This window comes from Ochotona princeps, chromosome 4 (genome assembly GCF_030435755.1).
Source record: "Ochotona princeps isolate mOchPri1 chromosome 4, mOchPri1.hap1, whole genome shotgun sequence".
In the NCBI taxonomy this organism is placed as follows: domain Eukaryota; kingdom Metazoa; phylum Chordata; class Mammalia; order Lagomorpha; family Ochotonidae; genus Ochotona; species Ochotona princeps.
Window position 1 is genome coordinate 77,347,259 of NC_080835.1, and position 26,153 is coordinate 77,373,411.

The 26,153-nt window shown below is 42.6% G+C and overlaps 1 protein-coding gene and 1 pseudogene across 4 annotated transcripts in view; one reads left to right on the forward strand and one right to left on the reverse strand.

Annotated features, from left to right (window-relative positions):
* Nucleotides 1–411: 411 nt before the first annotated feature.
* ALG9 (ALG9 alpha-1,2-mannosyltransferase) overlaps nt 412–26,153 on the forward strand; it is a 106,817-nt gene continuing 81,075 nt past the window's right edge. Inside the window, exons 1-8 of one of the 4 annotated variants that reach the window (XM_058663921.1) lie at nt 412–705; nt 1,450–1,588; nt 2,391–2,525; nt 5,508–5,578; nt 7,229–7,317; nt 11,988–12,123; nt 21,233–21,320; nt 21,473–21,578. In XM_058663921.1, coding sequence (XP_058519904.1) covers nt 566–705; nt 1,450–1,588; nt 2,391–2,525; nt 5,508–5,578; nt 7,229–7,317; nt 11,988–12,123; nt 21,233–21,320; nt 21,473–21,578 — 904 coding nt within the window. In that variant the 5' untranslated portion in view covers nt 412–565. Of the gene's footprint in view, nt 706–1,449; nt 1,593–2,390; nt 2,526–5,507; nt 5,579–7,228; nt 7,318–11,987; nt 12,124–21,232; nt 21,321–21,472; nt 21,579–26,153 lie in introns of those variants that run through there. The other 3 variants (XM_058663922.1, XM_058663923.1, XM_058663924.1) reach the window with 3 other exon arrangements.
* LOC105941812 (DBIRD complex subunit ZNF326-like) lies at nt 15,936–18,347 on the reverse strand (annotated as a pseudogene).

Sequence of the window (26,153 nt, forward strand, 5' to 3'; positions counted from 1 at the left end):
CTTTAGGCAGAGAGAGGAGTATCTTCCCATCTTACTTTGCAGAGTTAACCACTTTTTTTAAATTATAAATAATACATATTTATTAAAAATTCAAATACAGAAATAAAAGCACAATATCCCACCCAGTATACAGACAGCCACATAAATCCCCTTCCCTCTAATCCCATTCCCCAGAGGTTATCACTGTGAACAAGTTAAAGTATATCCTTTGAAACATTTTCCTTTGTATATACAAGTATATATAAACACACATAAATGCACTTTGAATTTGCGCTTTCACTTAAAGGGGGAGCTAAAGGGTAGTTTGGAGGCTGCCAAAGAGTGAGGGAGAGAAGAATGCCGGGGATTGAACATGGGTGGAAGAGATGGCTACGATAGTGGGGGAAAATAAAGTTTCAGGTTAGGGGACTTGCCCTAATTGGCCCCATTACTCCTGAGTTTTGACTTTTCTGCGCATGTCAAGGTCTTTTGTCCCTCGGCGGACGCCGTTTGCCAGCCAAAGCCGTATCTCCACGCTCGCCGACTACGTAGGGTGCCGGGTTGTACCCTCCTTTCTACGCCTGCCATGGCGAGCCGAGGGGTTCGGCAGCGCTTGAAGGGCGGTGGCGGTGGCGGCGGCGGCGGGATCCCGGCCCCGGCGACGGCGGAGAAGCTGCGAAACCCGCGGTGCACCCGAGAGGCCGGCAGCGCGGAGCCCCGGAGCGAGTACGTGGACGGGCACTGGTGCGGCGGGGGCGTGTCCGGGCGGCGGGGGGCGGCGCGGCGCCTTCGGGGGCGCTCGGCCCGGCCCGGCCTTCCTGCCCCTCCCGGGGGGCGCTGCCCCGGCCTATCCTTCCTGCCCCTCCCGGGGGCGCTGCCCCCGCCCGCCCTTCCTGCCCCTCCGGGGGCGCGGGCCTGGTGCGGAGCGTTCGACCTTCGCCCCGCCTTAGGGCCCTTCCCACCTCCCCCCGTCCGTCCCTTCTCGCGCGCGAGGAAGACTCGGGCTGCGGTCCGTGCGCGTGGGCTGGCTTGGTGTTGGGGTTGGCGAGGAGCAGGGCGTACCTTTCGAGGCTGTTTTCTCAAGCTTTTGATTCCCTCAGAAGTCTGACCCTGGACTCCTCCAGGTGTACAAGCAGCTGCAGCCTCCTCTCCCCAAGCCCACAACACCTAGGTGTCCACATAGGACTCGAAGGACAGTTAGGAACCTTGGACGTATTGGGCCAATGTTCATTGGAACATATGGAGGCAAGTTTGAATAAAGCCAGGGGGAAGTACTGGCCTTGTTAAAGAAAAGGAGAACGCGAGCTTTATGGCCTTCACATGAGCGAGTGGCTGGCTGGGGAGAAGCCGGGTCAGCTGTGGCGATGGGACGTGTGAGCTAAGGCACCCGAGAAGCAGGATGCTCAGTGTCCGGGGTCAGTCGTTGAGGCTAGCAGGTTCTTCCTGACTTGTATCTTTGCTTCTGAGCAGGTCATCTGGAAGCAAGGCAGGCCAAGTCTGGGCCCCCGAGGGATCTACGGCTTTCAAGTGTCTGCTGTCTGCCCGGCTGTGCGCTGCTCTGTTGAGCAACATTTCTGACTGCGATGAAACCTTCAACTACTGGGAACCCGTAGGTGATTTCTTTAGTTTTCTTGGTTTTCCTGCTAGGGACTTAGTACCAATCAAAATTCACAATAAATCAGTATGACTGCTGGTAAAGTGACTGCTTTCAATTTTGTATTCTTAGCTAGTTCACCCACTGTCTAAGGATGTAGGAGAATATACTGGGTTTGCTTTAAGGTTTGATTTATTAAAATGACTGCTTTTCATCAAAGTTATACCTGGAGAGAATTTTTGCAGTCAGCATCTACAACAAAACTTAAAGACAGTAGCTGTCCTTTCCACTTCTGTGCAAATCCTACTCCCTCGAGGCAACTATTTCCCCCCATCTTTTCGGTGATTTCTTCTGAGGTTTACAAAACAAATTGTTCCTAAGTAGTACATTTTCATTACAGTTTGTTGTTGAATTCACTTATTCATTAAATATCTGATGACTTCCTCTAATGGGAATAATTTATAGTTAACATTTTCTGATACTTTATGTTAAAAATGAAGAAAGAATGCTTGGTGTAAGTAGAAGCTTTAAGCAATGTTTTGGCTTAAGAATACTTTAAACAATAATAAACAGAGGGTAAAAGTTAAGCTTTTGATGTTGACCAAACAGCAAGTATGTAGAACCTTGTAGAATCTGCCTTGGTGTTTTAAAATATTGTGTCGTTTGGATTCTTCTCTGATAGCTGCAGCTCTTACTAATTTCAGCAGTTTTACATACATTTCTCTTTGAATATTTTGTCTCAGAAACTTCACCTGTGTCTTCTCAATGGGCGCTTTTGAGTGGTATAACCCTGAATCCATGTGTTTTGAATTTGCAGACACACTACCTCATCTATGGGAAGGGATTTCAGACTTGGGAGTATTCCCCGGTGTATGCCATTCGCTCCTATGCTTATTTGTTGCTTCATGCCTGGCCAGCTGCATTTCATGCAAGAATTCTACAGACTAATAAGGTAAGGGCTGGTCACTCAGAAAGCTGTCACAGATGGTCAAGGGGTGAGTGTGTAAGTTTTGAGAAAAGAACAAATTAAATTAGTGGTGGAGAGGGGACTTTTTTTTTGGAAGAAGTGTCAGTTGTAGTCATTCATAAATCAATAAATATCAGTGAGGCAGGTTTTTATTTTTTAAGTAAATTTTTAAAAGATTTTATTCATTTTTATTGGAAAGGCAGATTTGCAGAGAGGAGGAGAGACAGAGGAAGATCTTCCGTCTGATGGTTCACTCCCCAAGTGGCAGCAATGGCTGGGCATGTGTCAATCCGAAGCCAGGAGCCTCTTCCGGGTCTCCCATGAGGGTGCAGAGTCCCTAGGCTTTGGGCTATCCTTGGCTGCTTTCCCAGGCCACAAGCAGGGAGCTGAATGGAAAGTGGGGCCACCAGAATTAGAACCAGTGCCCATATGGGATCCTGGCGTGTTCAAGGTGAGGACTTTAGCCACTAGGCTATCGCACGGGACCTGAGGCAGGTTTTATATAGGAATGTTAAATGATATGGCTGTAAAAAGCCAAAGCCAAAACAAAAAAATAAATAACCTAGCCAACTCCCTGCCTTCATGTATCCTGTTTGGTAAGGAAAGCCTATGCAGTGGGTCTAATTTAAGTAGAAGGCTGAAGTCCCAGTCCCATCTAGGCCTCCGTGGACACTTAAGGAAAGGACTGTGTTTTTTGTTGTTGGCTGAGGAAAGAAGTTCTCGCTCCTTGCTAGGCCTCTGTTGATATGCCATTAGGCAGATTAGGGGCCCCTGGGTACTGGGAGACTGAGTGAGGAGTGCAGGTCTGGATTCCCTAAGGGGTTACTCTGTTGAAGGCAAGGGCTCATGGCTACCAGCAGGGGTGAAACTCTTGCTTCTTGCTTGATGTGTGATGGGGACTGTCTTCCCCCCTTAGGTTACCTGGCTAGAGTAGCCTAGTTGTTGTCTAAAAGTTTTCTGGGCCTTAGGCTAGAGAGAATTTGGGGTGTTTTTGTCTGTTTCAGGGCTAGCTTCTTGTCTGGATTATGTGAGGCAAAAAGAAAATCTCTGGGATTTTTACCATTGTGGTGTGAAGTGTGAAGCTAGTCTGTTCTACACCTTTCAGGGTCTGCTCAGACTTGTTTAGAAACACGATGCAGACCCAAGGCCCTGAGGCTGGGAAGGTGGCCAGCATGGCTTTCGAAAGAGAGCAGAAGCAGTGGACTGGATTGAGACTTGGCGGCCATAGTTTTACAGGGCCTTGTCAAATCTGTTATGGAATTAGACTAGTTTTGCTTTTATCCTCCAAGTGTGGTAGGAAGCAATTAAATGGCTTAGACAGGAGAGCTGTGACTGCATCTGTGGCCCAGAATAAGCAGGGAGAAAGCACCTGTGGCTCACTGTCCTTCCCTCCCCTGCCTGGGATCTCACCTCAGGTGTTTTGAGCTTGTAAAAGGCGAGTTAATACAAGGTGGAGGACTCCAAAGAACCGAGCAACAGTACTAAGTGCCTAGGGTTTTCACTTCCATTTGGATACTCCCCCTCAGTTCACGTGAATTCTTCCTCTTACATCACTGATGCTCACAGTAAGCAAAATAGGAAGGAAGGTTTTCCTCCTTGTTTTTCCTTCCAGCGTCAGTTCTGTAAGTGGGTGCCGACAGGGAGCTTCCTGGCCAAGGGGAATGGCAGCTTGTAGCATCCCAGCACCATGATGCTGAGTAGGGAAGGGGAAGCCGTGGTTCAGAGATGGTGTCCGCACTTGCAGGGGTGACTGCCTTTCCAGCTTACTGCTACAGTAAATGAGAAGCGCCTTTGCATCATAATCTGCTTACAGCTCTGTATGTGGGTTTGCCCACTGTAGCGGGACCCCACGTGCAGCTCGAGAGGCTTCCTGAGTCTCTCAGTCCTACTAGCTGGCTTTCCAGGTGGCTGTCCAAACTTGTGCTCCTGCTACCTTTCTGACACCTCCTGAATGCTGGGTACTTTGACTTTCTCCTGTGTGAGCTGCTTCTCATTTTAATTAGATTGCTGGCTACTAGTAGGGTGGTACATTCCTTTATATATTTGGCATCCCTGTTTCTCTTTTCTGTGACTCACCTGTTTGTGCCCTGTTGGGTTCCTTGTGTGTAGGTTTTCTGCAGATTTGTAGAAGTTCTCTCTAGTGATCCCTTCTCAGTTTTTTAAGATTACAAGTCCTTTCTTGTAACTGGCCACCTCTCTGTTAACTTTGTGGTCCTTTGTTGAACAGAAATCTTTGATTTTTGATACTTCCAAAGTCATGCTTACATTTTGATGCTTAGAAATCTTTGATTTGATACCAGTCAATTTTTGTGCATCTTTCTCCCTCACAAGCTTTGGAATTTCACCTTCTTATATACAAAGCTTTAAATATTTGAAGTTAATTTCTATAAATTGTAGGAAAATTAGTTTTTGCTGTGTGATGAATGGCATTTTCTAGCAGCATTTGCTACATGGGCCATCCTGTTTCTTATTTGCACTTCCCCTATCTTGTACCTCATTCCTGTACATGTGGGTGTACTTTGACTGTTTTTATTCTTTGTCATTGGTCAGCTTGTTCCTGAATGTCCTACTGCTTTTATTGGGCTTCCTCATGTAAATTAGTGCCTTCCACAGGAAGGTCTCCAAGGCAGCACACGTGAAATAGAGTTTAATTATGAAGCAGAATGCATAAATGCATTTAACTATTTCCACATAATTACATTTTGTAGTATTTAAAATGGTTGTTACTAAATTAATAGTGCTGCAATTAATGTTGTCATGAATTGAGCTACTCCTCCCTCCACCATGCCTCCTGGAGTGATTCATATAGGTGCACTGCATCTAGAAATATGAAAAATATAGATTGTTGATACACATTAAGAGTTATACCAGTATATACTGTTATTGATATGGAAATGGAGGTGGTTTCATTTTTAGTCATTTCCAACTTATCTCTGACTTCTATTTTCTTGTCCTGGTTTCTTTCAGATTCTGGTCTTTTATTTTTTGCGATGCCTGCTGGCTTTTGTGAGCTGTGTTTGTGAGCTTTACTTTTACAAGTGAGTATAACCGTTTTGCTTCTGTAAGAGCTATGGGAAGCCCAGGATAGCGTGAACATCTGCCTGGTAGTCCAGGCTGTGATGAGCAGTAGAAAATAATTTGATTCTAGCTTCCAGTATTTTATCTGACTATAACTTTGTTTGAAGTAAACAGTTGAAGAATATTTTTCATGAGCTTCATAAATATATTTTCATGTTATTTTTTTTAAAGATTGATTTTTATTGGAAAGGCGGATGTACAGAGAGGAAGAGAGACAGAGAGCAAGATCTTCAGTCTGATGGGTCACTCCCCAAGTGACTACAACGGCTGGAGCTGAGCCAATCCGAAGCCAGGAGCTCTTCTGGGTGCCGGGTCCCAAGACTTTGGGCCGTCCTTGTCTGCTTTCCCAGGCCACAAGCAGGGAGTGGGATGGGAAGCAGGTCCTCCGGGATTAGAACCGGTGCTCATATGGGATCTCGGGACATGCAAGGCGAGAACTTTAACCACTACGCTATTGCGCCGGGCCCTCTTCATGTTATTTTATGTTTGCTGATTCATATGTAACTGATATTTATATAGACGTTAGTAGAACCTTATTTTTGATCCTAAGATTTAATTATTTCTGTAGACATTAATAGAACCTTATTTTTGATCCTAAGATTTAATTATTTCTCTTTCTGTTGGAACTTAATTCTTAAAATACTTACCAAGGCATGTTAGGGACTAGATTGACAGAACACTTTTTAAGAGCCAGAGGAAAAAAAAAGTCTTCAAAGTGATAAGAAAAGGTGTCTGTCATCCCCATTGTATATTCTGTTAAGCCATCTTTTAAGACCAAGCACTAAATACTTTTTAGAAAAAAAAAGCTAACCAATGAAGAAAACAGAAATTTACCAAGAACAGATATTCATTGAAGGAACTTCTAAAAGCTCTGCTTAGGAAGAAGCAACATTATTTCAGACGTATTCTGAGATGAATAATGACTGTGGGCAAGGAAATGGTTAACACATAAAGATATGTAGCCAGATATTGACTTAATAAAGCATAAAAGTGCCTAAAAATCTTTAGTTTATGGATTTTTAAGAACCTATAAGAAGTAGAAGCAGGTGTATAATTGCTGGTTTGAGAAACTGCTTGAAATAATTTCCTGTTAACACTTCTGTGTGTCTTAGTCTGTTTTTTTTTTCCAACTACCGTTTATTAAACAACTATGTACTGCTCCCGCGAGTACTTTTCTGTTTTCTGTGTATTGTCCTTATTGATACCATACATAATAGGAATTTACATTTCTTATCTTCGTTTCAGCTGAGGTGTTTGGCAGAGAGTGATGGTGTGACTCAGGGTTTCCACTGCCAACAAATGGCAGAGCCAGCATTGGAACTGTGCCTGTTGAAGGCCTGCTGTTTTTCACTGTATCATGCTGTTTTCTTGTCGATGGTAGACATCATGTTGATGTGTACACACTTCCTTTCTGGTAGAGCTGCTTCCCCATGTCGGGAAGAAGGGTTTGGGCCTGGGAGTCTTAGGTACAAACAGTTGCTAGCCTGTTGGGACAGCTTTGTGTCTGACTTCAGTGTTCACTGTGATACAGGGCTGCCTGTTTTTCTCCCCTGATATAACATGTCTGCTCTTCCTATTTGCTGTGCTAGTCATCTTTGCCTTTCTCCTAGGGCTGTATGCAAGAAATTTGGGCTGCATGTGAGCCGGGTGATGCTTGCCTTCCTGGTTCTCAGCACTGGCATGTTCTGTTCATCATCAGGTAACTAAAAGGGCGGGTGAGGGGCTGTCAGGTTCATTGATAGCTCACAATGGCACTGAGAGGAAACACTTGTTCATTTGTAGGTTATGTTTGCGTAATGTCATGATTTTGCAGTGTGCTATTATATACATTTCTTTTGTTTTATTTAAAACTATTTTATTTGAAAGAGTTAGGGTTCTTCCACTGACTCATTCTCAAATGGCTATAAAGGTCCAGGCTAGTGCAGGCCTGGAACTCCATCCATGCCTGTATTGTGGGTAGCAGGGGCCCAAGCACTTGGGCCATCTCTGCTGCCTTCCCAGGCACATTAACAGGGAACTGGTTTGGAAAAGGAGCACCTAGTACTACAACCAACACTCATATGGGATGCCAGCATGGCAGGCAGCAGCTTAACCCAATGTGCTGATGTACCAGTCCCTCTCAACATTTTCATGATGATCATTATGGTGTAAGATAAAAATCTGTATCAGTTTTATAGGTGAAAGAACTGAAACTTAGGTGAAGTGCCTTACTGAAATTGAAAATTCTCAATTGGTAGAGCTGATTGCCCCTCTAGGGCGCTTTTCATATCAACCATCTGCTTTTTTTCTTTTTTCCTATTAGGGGGAAAAAGTAATTGTATTTTAAGACGACTCTTTGTGTGATACATCCAATTCTTGATTATTGTATTTTTTGCCCATAATTTGGTATTTTTTTATAGAGGTGTTTTTATTTTTTTTATTTTATTATTATTTTTTAATTTATTTATTTTTATTGGAAAGGCGGATATACATAGAGGAGGAGAAACAGAGAGGAAGATCTTCCTTCCGATGGTTCACTCCCCAAGTGGCAGCAACGGCTGGAGCTGAGCCAGTCTGAAGCCAGGAGCCAGGAGCTCTTCCGGGTCTCCCACACGGGTGCAGGGTCCAAAGCTTTGGGCCATCCTCAACTGCATTCCCAGGCCAAAAGCAGGGAGCTGGATGAGAAGCAGGGCCGCCGGGATTAGAACCAGCGACCATATGGGACCCCGGGGCACGCAAGGACCTCAACCACTGCGCCACTATGCCGGGCCCTATAGAGATGTTTTTTAAGGAAAGGTTCTAGAAATTTTAGCGTAAGACACTTGCCCTAGAGTAATGGCTTTCAAGCTGTGCCCCCATTGAACATTTGTGTTTTATGAGCTAAACCAAGCTGATCTGCTGCCAAAATATAGTCTGTTCCCTGCTCTCCAGAAAAATTAAATTACTAGATATAATTACTTCATTTTTAGTTTCTATTTGTGTGTACCAGAATCTAATATGCTTGCTAAATATACATGAAAAATAATATGCAGCACAAATGATATATTTACATTTCCCTCATTGAATATATTAAAACTGATGTTCTGCAGAGTCCTTGGGGATTCACCCTAGCAGAACTCTGAGAACCCCTTGTTGTCAGTGTAATTGTTCTCTACCCTCTGAGCGACAGAGGCCTCAGATTTTTTTTTTTTATTATTCATTGATTACATTGTATTATGTGATACAGTTTCCTTGGAACTGGGAATCACCCCACCCCTCCCCCCCCCCCGCCCTCCCCCCATGTGGAATGTTCCACCTTGTTGCATATCCACTGATCAAGTACAGTTGAGAGTCCCTCTTTGCAAGCCTAAACTAAACATAGAGTCCAACATCTTATAGTCCAATCTAGTTCCTCAGCTTCCTGGGGAGACCCTGTCCGGTCCAAGGGCAGAACCATTAGATTATCAACCCGATCAATTAAAGGCTCCAACATACCCTCAGCAACAATTAACTTCGTTGTGTAACTAATAGTTATAGTATTGAGTAACCAGTATGTTAAAAACAATTGCAATTTCTTAACCATCTTCTGTGATCACCTCATTGTCAATTCAGTTTTAGTTTATACACAACATATAATATACATAAAATAACATGTTTTATATAACATCATATCATCTTAAATTAACGCAAACATGTGGTATCTGACCTTTTGGGATTGGCTCATTTCCCTTAGCATTATGGTTTCCAGTTTGGCCCATTTGGCCACAAAGAACTGCATTTTGTTTTTTTTAATAGCTGAGTAATACTCCATGGAGTAGGTGAACCATAGCTTTCTTATCCAGTGTTCTGCTGATGGGCATTTCGGTTGCTTCCATGTTTTTGCAGTTACTGATTGTGCTGCTATGAGCATAGGGGCGCACGTTAGCTTCTCATAAAACAGGTGTTTTGGGTATATTCCTAGGAGTGCTATTGCTGGATCATATGGTATGTTGATTTTGAGTTGTTTGAATGTTCTCCATACTGATTTCCATAGAGGCTGTACCAACCTGCAGCCCCACCAGCAGTGGAGTAGAGTTCCCTTTTCCCCACAACCTCGCCAACAAGTGTTGTTGGTGGTTTTATTCATGTGGGCCAGTCTTACTGGCATTAGGTGGTACCGCATTGATGTTTTAATTTGGATTTCCCTTATTGCCAGGGAACTTGAGCATTTTTTCATATGTTTATTTGCCATTTGGCTTTGTTCTTTTGTGAAGTGTCTGCCCATTTCCCGTGCCCATTTCTTGAGTGGCTTGTTTGTTTTGACATTTTGGTTGTTTTGTAGTTCTTTGTATATTCTGGAAATTAGCCCTCTATCACCTATGTCGTGCGCGAAGATCTTCTCCCATTCTGTGGGTTGCCTTTTTACTTTGATTGTTTCCTTCGCTGTACAGAAGCTTCTTAGTTTGATGAGGTCCCATTTGTTTATTCTGCTTTTGATTGCTAATGCTTTTGGTGTCCTTTTTAGGAAGTCGGGACCTACCCCTAGATCTTGTAGAGGAGGCCTCAGATTTTGTTCGCACATTGAGAGCTATAGTTGACAGATATGGATGGCTCTAGGAAGGCTGTGTTTCCCATTTTTCTTTTTAATTACTTTGCTACTTCTGAAATTGGCATTTATGTATGGGAGAATCCTGGGGTGTCTTCAGTTTTGTAATTTCCACTGACGATATTAAGACACAAAATCAATGGAAGGCATCCTTTGATGTAGAGCCTGTGGACCTTTTTCCAAGGTCCAGTCACAGTCCTTCTGCAACATGAGAGAGACATCTGCATTATTGTGCAGAAATGTTAGCAACACTTTGGGCAGCAGGATCAATAGTGGCTGTTGTGGAGACCTTGAAGCTACTGTACACAATGGGGTGAGAGTACATGGGAATGCTGAGGGGGCTGTCTGAAGGACATGCTGTCCATGTCTGGAATACAAAATGTAAAGCAGCACTGTATCTAAAGATTTATTTATCTTTATTGGAAAGGCAGATTATAGAGAGAAGGAGAGACAGAGAAAGATATTCCATCTACTTGCGCACTTCCCAAATGGCTGCAGTGACCAGAGCTGAGCTGATCCAGAGCCAGGAGCCGGAAGCCAGAAGCTAGGAGCTTCCTCCAGCTCGCCTGTGCAGGTCTGGGTACCAAGGCTTTAGGTCATCCTTTATTGCTTTCCCAGGCCATAAGCAAGAAGCTGGATGGGAAGTGGAGCAGCTGGAACACAAACCAGTGCCCATATGGGATCCTAGCACTTGCAAGGTGAGGATTTAGCCATTGACCCAGCGTGCTGGACCCACAGCACTGTATCTGGTATTTTGCCCTTGAAAAAGGCTAGAGTTCCTGAGGTGTGTAGATTAGGACCAGGAGAGTCACAAAAGACCAACAGCAGATAAGTTCCTCTGAAATAGATTATTGGTGATGGCTGTTAGTCTTTTGAAACATATTTTTTTTTTTTTTAAGATTTATTCATTTTTATAGGAAAGGCGGATATACAGAGAGACGAGGAGAGACAGAGAGGAAGATCTTCCATCCAATGATTCACTCCCCAAGTGAGCCACTTCGGCCGATGCTGCGCTGATCCAAAGCCGGGAACCAGGAACCTCTTCCAGGTCTCCCACACGGGTGCAGGGTCCCAAGGCTTTGGGCCATCCTCGACTACTTTCCCAGGCCACAAGCAGGGAGCTGAATGGGAAGTGGAGCTGCCGGGATTAGAACCGGTGCCCATATGGGATCCCGGGCGTTCAAGGCGAGGACTTTAGCTGCTAGGCCACGCCACCCGGCCCTGAAACATATTTCTTTCCTGGAAATAATCTGTGGGGAATCTCAAGTTTTGTAAGTTTTGGGTTTAAGGTGTAGGGCAGTGGACTGAAGGCATGATTAGTGTTGTTGGTACCTACAACACAGAAAAGTAAGAAAATAAGGAAATCATTTAACTTCATGTGTTTTAGAACTTTCTGACTTTCATTTTATTTTGAAGGCAGATAGAGAAAGATCTTCTGTAAGCTGGTTCACTCCCCAAATGCCTGCAACAGCCAAAGCTAGGATGGGCTGAAGCCAGGAGACTGGACCTTTAATTCAGGTCTTTTTGGGCAGGGACCAAAGTATTTCAGCCATCAGCAGGAAGCTGAGTTAGAAGCAGAGGAGCTGAGACTTGAACCAGGCACTGTTTTAAGGGTTACAGACATCCTGAGTGGAAACTACTACTGCAAATGCCCACTTTCATTTTTTAAATAGAGTATTGTTTTACTGCTGTAATAAAACATTGTCGAAAATATGTTTCTGGTTTTTGACATTTTGAAATAGAGGTGTAGTTTTAGTAATTGATACCTAGTAAATCTCAAACCCTTGTCCCCATCCATCCTTTTTCCCATTTCTTTACTCTTGCAGCATTTCTTCCGAGTAGCTTCTGTATGTATACCACGTTGATAGCCATGACTGGATGGTACATGGACAAAACCTCCATTGCTGTGCTGGGAATAGCAGCTGGGGCCATCTTGGGCTGGCCATTCAGTGCAGCTCTTGGGTAAGACACTAACACAGTTCCTATCTCACGTACGATGTATCACATCTTATCTCATAGTGAATCTTTGTGTTGAATTTGCGCCATTTGTTCTGGGTAGCTCCTAAAGTTATGGGAACCAATTGGACTACAGAGATTCTGGGAAGTGGAATAATATTTCTCATACTGTTTTATCATTATTAATGCTAATAAAAGTGACTATTAACATCTGTCAGACTCTTTGAGAACCTAATCCTTAAAATTTATGACACTGCAAGAGACATAAAAATTTTAATGCCTTTTTAAGTAATAAAGTAGATGCCAAAATTGGCTAAGATACCACTGAGGTTGTGCTAGGATTTGAATCAGGGTCTTAATGACACTAGAACTGGTATTTTTTTCTACACTGCCCCACCTGTGCTGCACATTTTTCTATTTACATAAGTTTGACATCCATTTCCTTCACCCATCCTCTCCTGCTCCAATGTCTTTTTTCACCTGAGTCTCTTTATTTTTAAGAATTATGTTTATATGAAAGGCAGAGTTAAAGCAGAGCAGAGAGGCAAAGGGATCTGCCCATTGGTTCACTCCCCAAAAGGCCATGTTGGTTGGAGTTGGGAACTAGGAGTTTTTTTTGGGTCTGCCACATAGGTATAGGGGCCCAAACACCTGGGCCATCCTTCGCCGCGCTCCCAGGCCAGTAGCAGGGAGATGGATCTGAAGTGGAGTAGCCAGGACTCAACCCTGTATTGATATGGGATGCTCACACTACAGGTTGAGGCTTAGCCTAGTAGGCCATTGTGCTGGTCCCGCTTAATTCCTTTCCTATCTGTTCCCATCACTTCTCTAGTTTGGTTTGTGCTGCTGTATCTTCTTGCCTATACTACAGGTAATTACGAAGAAGCAAAAAACAGAAAAACACCTTTGGTTTATGTTAGTTTTAAATAAATCTCTAATGAAATTTCTTTTTTATTGGAAAGTCAGATATATACAGAGAGAAGGAGAGACAGAGAGGAAGATCTTCCATCCGCTGGTTCATTCCCCCAAGTGGCTGCCACGGCCAGAGCTGCACCGATCTGAAGTCAGGAGCCCGGAGCTGCTTCTTTGTTTCCCACGTGGGTGCAGTGCAGGGTACCAAGGTCATCCTCAACTGCTTTCCCAGACTGCAGGCAGGGAGCTGGATGGGAAGTGGGGCCACCAGGATTAGAACCGGTGCCCATATGGGATCTGGCACATGCAAAGCCGTGCCAGGCCCAATATTAGGTTATTTTAAAGGTATTGTATCTTTATTATTAAATCAAAAAAGTCAGATTTCATGCGACAAATAATTCCTAATTCTCTTCTCTCCAGCCCAATCTTCAATGAAACATGTCTTTCCAGAAGCCATTATTTTATATATAAATGCCTCTGTGTATGTGCTTGTAACCACATTTTAGAAACAATTATCCTGTACATATCATCTTCTACATATAGACTTATGTTCTTTATATTGGTTTCAAAGTGTTCCATTATGTGGCTGTCCATACTTCTTTTTTTAAGATTTGATTTTATTTGAAAAGCAGAGTTAGAGAAGGAGGACAGATCTTCCATCTAGTAATTCATTCCCCGAATGGCTGTAACAAGCAGAGTTGGGCTGGTGCAATTCCAGGAGCTTCTTCTAGGTCTCACATGAGTGCAGGGGCTTAAAGACTTGCACCATTCTGTGCTGCTTTCCCAGGCACATTAGCATAGAGCTGAATTGGAACTGGAGCCGTTGGGACTCAAACTGGCACCCATGTGGAATGTTGGTGTCACTGGTGGAGGCTTATCCTACTGTAACACAACGCTGACCCTATGGCTGTCCATAATTTACTTAAGCATTGCCCTATTGGGATATATTTGGTTTATGGTGGGTTTTTTTTTGGTTATTGGTATTGTACCTGTGCTTCAGTTTACATTTATACATATATATGTGTGTCTTTGTACACTTCTGAAATTTAGCTTGAGTAAATATTTAGAAGGGAGGCTACTAAACCAAAGAAAAGACTTTTAAAATCTAAACTGGTTTTTAAAGTCTGGTTTCTATACTTTCAGTCTTCTTTGCTGCATGTCTTCTCAAATTATGACATTCCTTAGGAGACATTCCTCAAGATTTTTTCTTTTTAAGATTTATCTATTTTTACCGGAAAGGAAGATTTACAGAGAATAGGTTAGACAAAGATCTTTCATCTGCTAGTTCACTCCCCAGGTGAGCTGGTCCAAAGCCAGGAGCCAGGAGCTTCTTCTGGGTCTCCTGAACAGGTGTAGGATCCTAAGGCTTTGGCCCATTCTTTACTGCTTTCCCTGGCCACAAGAAGGGAGCTGGGTGGGAAGTGAAGCAGCCAGGATGTGAACCAGTGGCCATATGAGATCCTGGCATTTGCAAAGTGAAAATTTAGCCACCGAGGTATCACGCTGGGCCCATTCCTCAAGATTTTATTTTCAGCCATTGTGATCATCCCCATTTCTTTATGTCTAGTCCTGATTGTCTTAATTTCATCCATATTCATAGTTGCTTGGTAGGTGCTTCTTGAGCTCATTGCATTCCTCCATACCTCTTCTTTTATCTGTGCTGCCACAGGAAAAGGCACCACCAGCTACTCAGAAGTGAACCGGGAACCTGAACATTATGCAACTCTGCTTTTTCATATATCCTATTAATTTATTGTGTCTCCTCAGTGTTTTTTTTTAAGATTTATTTTTATTGGGAAGTCAGATATATAGAGAGAGGAATAGAGACAGAAAGGAAGACTTTCTGTCTGATGGTTCACTTCCCAAGTGACCACAATGGCCAGAGCTGTGCCAATCCAAAGCCAGGAACCAGGAGCTCTTCTGGGTCTCCCATGTGGGTGTAGGTTCCCAAGCCTTTGGGCAGTCCTCAGCTGCTTTTCCAGGCCACAAGCAAGGAGCTGGATGGGAAGCAAGGCTGCCAGGATTAGAACCTGTGGCCATATGGGATCCTGGTACGTTCAAGGCGAGGACTTTAGCCGCTAGGCCACCATGCTAGGCCCTCCTCAGTGTCTTTTTTTTTTTTTAAATTTGTATTTCAGTGTGTTTTCAGGAAGATTTCAAGATTCGACACAGGTACAGAAAAAAGGAACAAATGAAAACAAGTATAAACAAAGTCAGTTTACAGACTGACCTCCATTTGAAATGCTTAAAAAATATTTAGCTATAGTTTAAAAAATATGATCAAGAAAATTTTTCTTCAAGTCTTTGATTATTAATACTTTTGAATAAATTCATACAATAAGGCAAATCTTGATTTGTAAAAACTCATTTAATTGATCAACTGTTTCATTTAAATTGCTAATCCAGAGAGAAAATTTTCATAAACATTTTGTTGCTACAAAGGGAGACATGGTCACCAAAGGCGTTTAAGCATATCTCAGTGCAAATTACTATTCAATGTCCAATGCAGTAAAATACACAATCAGAACAGAAAATACTTGCCCAATTTCTCTTTTCTAGAGTAAGTATTCAAAACACCTGCACATTTGAATACTCCCAACACCAGTGTTTAAGTCCAAATGATTAGAACAGATACACTAACAATACATATCTGTCATCCTTTACATCAATAAAGTAGTAAAAATTAAGCTTAAAAATTACACAGTTTATCAGATCTGTTTGGTAGCTAAAAAAACGAAGCTAAAATAGTCTGCATTTTATTAAATGTCAAACATTTAGAAATCATAAAACAAATTTTAGTGTGTAGAATGGTTGCAACATGAATATTAACTCGTTTTAAGCTATTCTTACCCTTTTCCACATTAACACTGAGATTTAAAGCTCTTTTTAAATCTAATGCTTTACAATTAATTTTCTTCAGGCTGCTCAGCAGGGAAGTCAGCAGACTCTTTGCTTCTTTCTCAACTCCCTCTGCTTCTCCCCTGCTTCCACTCCTCCATCCGTCCCCACTGCCCCAACTTTTCCCACTCCCTCAGCATCCTTCTCTCGCTCTATTGTTTCAGCTTTTCTACATCCTCTGCAGTTTCTGCTTCCTCAGCTTCCCCCACTTCCTCCTCCTCCACTTCATCCTCTTCTTCATCCTCCTCTTCCACAGGTTCATCCATCTTTTCTTCATCATCTCCTTGCTGATCTTGAGAATGGTCTTGAATTTCAAAAAGATTGTCACCCTTAACAAAAATGTTCATAGCCTGCCTTCATTATCGGATTGTTTGAAATGCTTGTGGCAGTTAAGACTCTCGTTTTATCTGTTCCTTGTAAGCCTGTTTCCCTTTGCTATGACCAGAAGATTTTAAAAGCTGTTGGACTGAACAGTGCAGGAACAGTGCAGGAACATACCAAATGCAAACCATGAATGGCCTCCACTTTTATCATGTGATCATCTTCAATGACACCTTCCATAATATCTTTTTCAATTATTTTGATTATTTCTGGTTGGCTACTTGCCTGTTGCTTATGAATAGATTTTTTTTAGTTTATTTATCATGCATTCATGCAAAAACTCCATAACTACTTTATCAAATTTGGTTTATTTCTGAATATGACCTAATGTCTCCTGATGTGAAGAACTTTGCAGATGTAGTTCATTGTCTTTTTCTTCAAATGCTCAAAATTTGCAAAATGAATCTGTTAATGCCATTTTGTACCTATCTGCATACTTCTCACTTTTTTTTTTTCCCTTTTTGGCACCTTTGCTTCTCTCATCGATTCTGTTTGTTGTTTTTCTTCCTCCTCATTGTTGGGATCAGTTTTTGTAGGCAGTTTGCTGAAATTGACCTTCTCTATTGGGTTTGCTAGCTTGGGCTTCTTGATAAAGGTTCCACCAGGCTTATTAAATGGCTGTATTTTTTTTTTTTAAAAATTTAAATGCCATGAAGTTAAACAACAGCCACTGGATATATACCATTTTTCTCTTTATTCCTCTTTCAGCAGCAACTGTCATATTGGTGGGTTTGTTTTGATAACAAGTCCAAGTCTCTGAATGTTTCCCAAATCACCCATATGTCTTTGGCTTTGGCCTCTGCCTGTTGATGGTCCTCCAAAAGCATCATAGTTCCACTTCAAACGTACTTTCAGGATAAGCAGGTATTCTTCTACTTTGGTAGTCTACAGGTGCAGGTTTCATATGGGGTGAAGAAAAACTGCTGTAGGAAGAGTAATTCTCTCTTCTGTCCTCCGTAAATCCAGGCCTCAATTTTGAACAGGAGTAAGACCCATCCTTGTTTCTGTCTCCATGAGAGTCCAGGCTATTCTGGTAGGAGCTCTCAAATCGACCACCCTAGCTACCTCCGAAGTGCCTTTCTTCGGCTTCCAGATCTGTGCAGATCTTTTTTTCTTCTTTTTAATTTTAGATTTATTTATTATTATTGGAAAGCCGGATATATAGAGAGGAAGATCTTCCATCCGATGATTCACTCCCCAAGTGAGCCGCAACGGTCAGTGCTGTGCTGATCCGATGCTGGGAACCAGGAAACTCTTCCAGGTCTCCCACGCGGGTGCAGGGTCCCAAAGCTTTGGGCCTTCCTCGACTGCTCTTCCAGGCACAAGCAGGGAGCTGGATGGGAAGTGGAGCTGCCGGGATTAGAACCGGCGCCCATACGGGATCCCGGGGCTTTCAAGGCGAGGACTTTAGCTGCTAGGCCACGCCGCCGGGCCCGATCTGTGCAGATGTTGCCCACCCAGAGAAGATCTGGAGTTGTAAGACTGATAAGGTCCAAACTGGCGCCCCACCGCCCCACTGTGATTGTCCATGCCCTATGATTGGTTGAGGTAGGAATCCATAGATTTTTTTTTTTTTTAAAGATTTATTCATTTTATTACAGCCAGATATACACAGAGGAGGAGAGACAGAGGAAGATCTTCCGTCCAATGATTCACTCCCCAAGTGAGCAGCAACGGGCCGATGCGCGCTGATCCGATGCCGGGAACCTGGAACCTCTTCCGGGTCTCCCACGCGGGCGGGTGCAGTGTCCCAATGCATTGGGCCGTCCTCAACTGCTTTCCCAGGCCACAAGCAGGGAGCTGGATGGGAAGTGGAGCTGCCGGGATGTGAACCGGTGCCCATACGGGATCCCGGGGCTTTTGAAGGCGAGGACTTTAGCTGCTAGGCCACGCCGCCGGGCCCGGAATCCATAGATCTTTGACTCCCATAGGCTCTATGGCCACAGTCTTGATCCAGTGCCATAATCACAGTCTATTCCATGAAAAAACCGGATAAGTATTCCTGCTAGGTTGTGTATGTAGTTGTTGTCAAAGTCCATGGCAGAGGTTCAGGGCTGATGGCGTCAGATGCGCACGGTTCCTCACAAGCACTCAGCTCCACCAAGAAGAGCGCTCCTCAGTGTCCCTTTTTTAAGATTTATTTTTACTAGAAAGGCAGATATACATAGAGGAAAGACAGACTGGAAGATGTTCTGTCTGCTGATTCAATCCCCATGTGGCTGCAAAGGCCAGAACTGAGCCGATCCAAAGCCAGGAGCCTGTAGTCTCTTCTGGGTCTCCCACGCTGGTGCAGGGTCTCAAGGCTTTGGGCTGTCCTCCAGTGCTTTCCCAGGCCACAAGCAGGGAGCTGGATGGGAATATGGGCCGCCGGGATTAGAACCGGCGCCCAATGGGATCCTGGCATGTGCAAGGCGAGGACTTTAGCTGCTAGGCCACAGTGCTGGCCCTCTCAGAGTCTTTTTAATCTGAGTACTTTTTTTCACCCCTCCTTGTCTTGGATTACTACAGAGCCTACTAGATGATCTCCTGTCTCTGTTATTGACCCCTGTAGATCTATTCTCACTCAAGTTTATCTTCCTAATATGCCAGTGGGATTCTGTCATTCCTTTGTTTCAAACTCTGTAGTATCTTCTGAGTTGTTTTGTGTCATAAATTTAGGAAATCATGGCTGATGGACCGTATCCATCTGAGCTGTTTTTGTACAGGCCTACCCCCCCCCCAAAAAAAAAAACCAGTAGTGGGCCTGGTGCTGTGGCCTAGTGGCTAAAAGTAATTGCCTTGAATGCGCCAGGATCCCATATGGGCGCCAGTCCTAATCCCAACGGCCCCGCTTTCCATCCAGCTCCCTGCTTGTGACCTGGGAAAGCAATCGAGGATGGCCCAAAGGCTTGGGATCCTGCACCTGCATGGGAGACCAGGAGGATGCTCCTGGCTCCTGATTCGGACTGGCGCAGCACTGGCTGTTGTGGTCACTTGGGGAGTGGATCACCAAATAGAAGATCTTCCTCTGTCTCTCCTCCTTTCTCTATATATCCGACTTTGCAATAAAAATAAAATAAAAAAACGGTTTTTACATTTATAGAGGAGGTTAAAAAACACGTAAGAATATGCAACAAAAACTACATAGAAACAAAGTTGAATATAAATACTCTTAAGGGAAAGATGTTTGCCAACTCTTGCTCTGTGGTGCCCAAGCTCTAAAATGACTCAACCCTGTAGGCTCTTCCCTACTTTGCCTCTCTTACCTTTTTTTCATTCCTCCATTGCTTTCACTCTTTATTACGCCTACACTAAACTTTGTTGAGTTCTCCAAGTTCCCCTAAAGGCACATTTTGCTTGGTCTGTGTTTAGGCAAGAAAAGTAATTTCAGGGTCTCAGTCATTTAGTCAATTGTCAGTCCACCATCATTTATTGAATACTTTGTGCTAGGGACTGCTGCTGTTTTTTAAAATTACACAGCCCTGTGTCCTACTAATTTGGAACTCACCTTTTAATAGAAAAGATAGATGCTGATGGGTAAATTAAAAGTTTTCATGACTTGTCACAGGAGAAATACAAAGGCTTTGGAAATGTAACTATTTGATCAGATAGAAAAATGAAAATGTTAAGACAAAATTTACACGTTAGAGTGAGGAAGTTCGAATCATGGAAGAGATTACCAATGGCATAGGGATGAGAGTGCGATATATGCTCAGAGAAATTAGGTCTGTGAAGATTTTTTTAAAAAGATTTATTATTTTTACTGGAAAGTCAGATTTACAGAGAAGAAAATCTTCCATCCACTGGTTCACTCCGCATGTGGCTACAATAGCGGGAGCTGAGCGGATCTGAAGCCAGGATCCAGGAGACTCTTACAGGTCTCCCATGTGAATGCAGGGTCCCAAGGCTTTGTGTCATCCTCTACTGTTCTACCAGGCCACAAGCAGGGAGCTGGAAGGGAAGTAGAGCAGCTGAGATGTGAACCAGCATCCAGATGGGATCCCTGCACATGCAAGGCGAGGACGTTACCCACTAGGCCACCTCGCCAGGCCCATGTGGTTGGTTTTGAGGTCGATCCTATGTAAAGAGTGAAAATTGGGAGGATTCTTTGTGATTGGAGCAGTATAGAGGCTGTGACTAGTGTCCTGGTTATGGATGTGGGGGTTCTTGTTTGTGCAGTCTGAGCAGAAGCACCTGCTGAGAAAATAAGTAGTTAGTTTGGGAGAATTTGACTATGGTGAAAAGGTGGGAGGAAAAAGTGTAGAAAGAAGCTGAGAGAAAAGGCTAAAAGAGGAGTCCAGGAATTATAAAGGTGGAGAAACATGTTTTATTTCCAGTGCAGCAGAAAAAAAAATAGATGGAGCCTGTAATGAGAATGTTGTGTTCAAGGAAGAGCTTTTATCCCACCATGAAGAGGTTCCTGCAGACTTTTATTAGGCTTAATAACAATGCTTATAAGACAGAAATAATTGAAATGAGAGCAACACATGTATGTCATTTTCAGGATTAACTTAAGTAGAAGGAAGAAGAGCTAATAGTTTTGAAAAGGAATACATCAGAATCAAAGCTGCTAATATTACTACTGCCAGTCCAATAAAGCACAGGAGAGAAATGAATACCCCTTTGTTTGGCAGGCTGGTTACAGGAGGATAGGGCATATTGCCCTACCATTTCAAATCCATTACACGTAAGTATGCACAGAATGGAGTTCATTTCAGCAGTACCATGTTTCTGTTTGCTGTGCATCTGGGAGCTGCATAGCCCCCTGATGTGTCCTAAAAAGAGATAGGTGTGTTTTTGCAAAGACATCTTTGTGCATCCCAGCCTTATTTTCTCCCTGTAACTTGTAGAGGCATTTGTTGCTCAGTTCAGCAGGAAGTATGTGGGACTCTGACCTAAGTTATCTAAATTTGTGGGTTTTTTTTTTTTTTTTCTGTTTTCATAGTCTACCCATTGCCTTTGACTTAGTGGTCATGAAACACAGGTGGAAGGATTTTTTTCATTGGACGTTGGTGGCGCTTATCCTCTTTCTGGTGAGTTACCTGTTCTCAAGTTGTACTTAAAGCAGCTTCTAATGTGATCCAGGGAAAAGTAGGAGTTCATTTTGCTTTTTATTCTCAGGCATGTCCTGTTAGCATTTTGAGGATGTTCCCAGAGTAAAACTCTGCTGCATTTTCTCTTCTAGGTGCCTGTTGTGGTCATTGACAGCTACTATTACGGCAAGTTGGTGATTGCACCACTCAACATTGTTTTGTATAATGTCTTCACTCCTCATGGTCCAGATCTTTATGGTAAGGTTATGAAATTTGGGAAAGAGGTAGGAAATATCTTAATTTGCCTAAGTTTTTAATCTCATTAACTCGCCTCTTTCATTACATGTAGCATTTTGTTACTGGTGATCTTTTCCTATTTAAAAATAGTTTGACATTTGAATATAGCACAGTGATGACATGTGGCCACTCAAATATTTCTCCTTGATTGACATGTCTTGCAAGTACTCACTTGCTGTTTGTCCTTGTCTGTTATTTCCAGTTTTAGATTTCGGAAAACCTTGTTGGGTATGACATGGGTATACCATGACTTTTGAAGTTTTTTTTTTTTTTAAGTAAAAGTTACTTTTTTCTCATATTAGAAAGTCAATATGATACCAAAAAGAAGAGAACACGTATAATCCAGTCATCTCTACATAGCTTTAGTTAACATTTGATGGTATATTCCTCCAGACAATTTTATATCCATATTTGATATTTTTTTAATTTTGAAATGTGCATTATCAGACATTAAGGATGGAAATTGGGACTGTGTGTGGATGAAGTGTGGCAAATAGAGATTGATTAGCAGATAGGTAGTTTTGACTGGTTTAGGGCTAAAAGGGAAAAACAAATGGAATTTCTTTCGTTTGGCTGTGCATTCTCTAGTTCACCTTCACTTCCTCCCCTCTCTTGATGCTTTTCACTCTGCTGGTTGTTGAGCCAATTTTGTTTGGTTCCTGATGGCATTTGAGTTAGTTGAAGGTATAGAAAGATGGTTAGAGATTTTTTCTGATTGTATTAGATCGGTGGGTAAATGTTTTATGAGTGGGGTAATATTTACATTCAATGAAGTGTTACTTCCTCTGCCTTAATCTTTTGAGGGTTTTAGAGCATTTTATGTTTTGAGTCCTTGCTCTAAAACTAGCTAATCTTACCTGTGTCTGTACTTCTAATAATACGTTTTAGCCATAGCTATATCCATTATTTGTGTTACTCTGTCAATAGAACCTACAAATAAAAGAGGGAAATTTTTTTATTATTATTTTTATTGGAAAGGCAGATAAACAGGAGGAGAGACAGGAAGATGTTCCGTCCAAGGGTTCACTCCCGAAGCGGCCACAATGGCTGGAGCTGTGCCAATCTGAAGCCAGGAGCTCTTCCAGGTCTCCCACATGGGTGCAGGGTCCCAAAGCTTTGGGCTGTCCTCCACTGCTTTCCCAGGGCACAAGCAGGGAGCTGGATGGAAAGTGGGGCCACCAGGATTGGAACCAGTGCCCATATGGTATCCTGGCGCGTACAAGGTGAGGACTTTAACCACTACACTATCGAGCCAGGCCCGAAAGATTTTTTTTAAAGATTTATCTATTTTAATTAGAAAGGCAGATATACAGAGAGGAGGAGAGACAGGAAGATCTTCTGTCCAAGGGTTCACTCCCGAAGCGGCCACAATGGCTGGAGCTGTGCCAATCTGAAACCAGGAGCCAGGAGCTTCTTCCAGGTCTCCCATGCAGGTGCAGGGTCCTAAGGCTTTGGGCCATCCTTGACTGCTTTCCCAGGCCAGAAGCAGGGAGCTGGATGGGGAGCGGGGTTGCCGAGATTAGAACCAGTGCCCATATGGGATCCTGGTACATTCAAGGCGAGGACTTTAACCACTGCGCTATCACGTTGGGCCCAGGGGGAAAATTTGTAAGTTGTTTTTTTTTTTTTGAATTACAGAGTTACAGTGGTCGAGAGGAAGATAACCATCCACTGGCTCAATTCTCTAAATGGCTGCAATGGCTGCAATTGGACCAGTCCAAAGCCAGGAGCCAGGAACTTCTTTCCCATCCCATGTGGGTACATGACTTGTATGTGGGTTATATTCTACTTTCCAAGGCCATAAGCAAAGAATTAGATTGGAAGTGGAGCAGTGGGATTCAAACTAGTACCCTACCCGTATAGGATGCTGGCACCACAAGTGGTAGTTTTATTCACTAAGACACAGCACAGGCCTTGATTGAGAAAATTTAAAGTCGGTATAAATGAGATCTACTCTGAGGACTCTGGGAATATTGTCACTTTAGATGGTAAGTAATAGCTTAAAATAAGCAGTATTTGATTTGGTCAATTAAAGTCACAATCCCACATAGTTAGAGAATAATTACTAAGTGGAAAAAACTTTGAAAGGCTGCTTTATGCCTGACGGCAAGATCCCATTGCAAGGGTTTGAGAAAAGGCTTCAATGTTAAGCTTTTGCCTCTAGATGTCGCCCTTTAGCCAGGGAGAGTTTGCATGTTTTTAATTGCTTCTTGGAGTTTACTTACGAAATTTTATTTGATTCTGCAAGACAAGATTGCACAATAAAAATCGATTTACATGGAACCATAAACATTCTGTATGATGAATAAGTCAGTTTGTGTTAGTTTTAAGAAAATGACTTCTCAATTTTTTATGAGTGGAGGATTATATATTAATATTCTGAGTGATTCTTTATAAAGCGTCTTCCGAGAGTAACCTTTTTGTAGCTCTCTAGATTGATGTGGTTTATATAACTTAGAAACAGGCTGATGAAATAGGAGAAGAAGAATACATTTTTATTTAGATTGCCAGTTTGACAGTGGGTTCATGAGGTCAGATCCAGTAGAACAGTGACCCGTCTTTCCTTGGACATTGATATACACTATTTGTTTTAGCCAGTGTTTTACTAGGAAGGAGTCTTTAGGAATTCTGTCTCCTTTGATCAACGTGGGGATAGCTGTAGTTGAAATTTTGCTATTTTGAGGGCTGGAGTTGTAATAGTAGGTTAAGCTTTCACTTGCAATGCTGACATCCTGTATAAGCACCATTTCATGTCCCAGCTGCCCCACTTTTGATCCAGCTCCCTGGTAATGTGGCTGGGAAAGCAGTGAAAGATGGCCTAAGTGCTTAGGCCCCTCCTTGCAGATGGGGGGACCGAGATGAAGCTGTGGCCCAGCCTTGGTTATTGGGGCTTTTTAGGGGAATGAACCAATAGATGGAAAATCTCTTTTTCTCTCTGTGTGTAACTGCCTCTCAAATAAATGAACAGACCTTTTACATTTTTGCTATTTTGCATATATAGGAATTAACTGTCTTCCTAATGATGGCAAAAACTGTTGGGATGGAGGAAGTGTCACACTGGGCGTGAACACAGGTGTTCCTTAACAGGAGAATTTTTAAAGATTTATTTGATTTTTAATGAAAAGATGGCCTTTAGCTAATCTTTGAGTTTAACAAATTATTTGATCCAATTTCTAGTTATTAAATAATGTTAACTCCATTTTGCTTTTGTAGGCCTTCATAGAGAATACTTCATTTTAGTGGTTGAAATTCTTTGTGTATTCTGTGTTAGCAATAAAGATTTGTCAAGAATGAGTGAATTCTGGAGTATCTGCCAGCTCCATCAGTGCCTTGATCATTATTATAGTTTAGAACTACTTTGGTTTTAGATTTGTTGTGTGGTACTGGCTGAGAATTTTCTTGATAGTAAATAATAATGGATGTAAAGTTCTTTTTAAAATGAGAAATTCATTATGATTGCATGCGCTTTTTAAAATAATTGGTGAGTCCATTCAATGACTATCATCTCTTTTTTTTTTTTTAAAGATTTGAGAGACTCATCTCTTAGCAGATTGATACAGTAAGATGATCTAGTAGTCAGATTAGTTTTCTCTTGGAAATTCCAGTCCTTAGTGGCACATTTGGCGTGATTTTGGCTTTTTTAAAATCTCCCACTCCAAGTACCTCATTAACTATAAGAGATACACAGCTTCTTAGTGTAAGAATAGAAAAGGGTGATAGTGCTGACAGTTTTTGCCTACCTCTCTCAGAACCGATGCTCATATATAAAAACAGAATAATTGTACAATAATGTAAGTGAATCCAAAATCCCCAAAGCTAAGTCAGAGACACTGAGTAAAATATCTTCAGATATTTTTTAAGATTTTATTTATTTTTATCGCAAAGTCAGACATATAGAGAGGAGGAGAGACTGAAAGGAAGATCTTCGGTCTGACGATTCACTCCCCAAGTGACCACAACAGCTGGAGCTGCGCAGATCCGAAGCCAGGAGTCAGGAACTCTTCTAGGTCTCCCACATGGGTGCAGGGTCCCAGGGATTTGGGCCATCCTTGACTGCTTTCCCAGGCCACAAGCAGGGAGCTGGGTGGGAAGTGGGGCCGCTGGGATAAGGACCGGCACCCATGTGGGATCCCAGCACGTTCAAGGCGAGAACTTTAGCCACTAGGCCACAGCGCCAGGCCCCTATTTTCAGATTTTATGATAAAATATTTGTGATGTATTTTAAAGAACAAACCTTCTTGAAACTAAAAATGAATCACTCTCATGAAAATTGGATTGCAGTTCCAAAGAGAGAAGTGTATTAACTTGCTAAAATTTGAAAGTTGAAACTTAAGTTGTAAATTAATGAGATTTAATAAGTAAGAAGGGTTTTGCTTTATCCCACTTAAAATGATGAGTGAGTGCTCATAAACTGTCGGAAGTGAACTAGAAAGCTGCAAATACAGTATCAATAAAGAAACACAGGTCGTCACTTCATAACATTTCTCATTATCCCAGCAGTGTATCTTGGACTTAGTTGTATTAATTTGCAAGGAA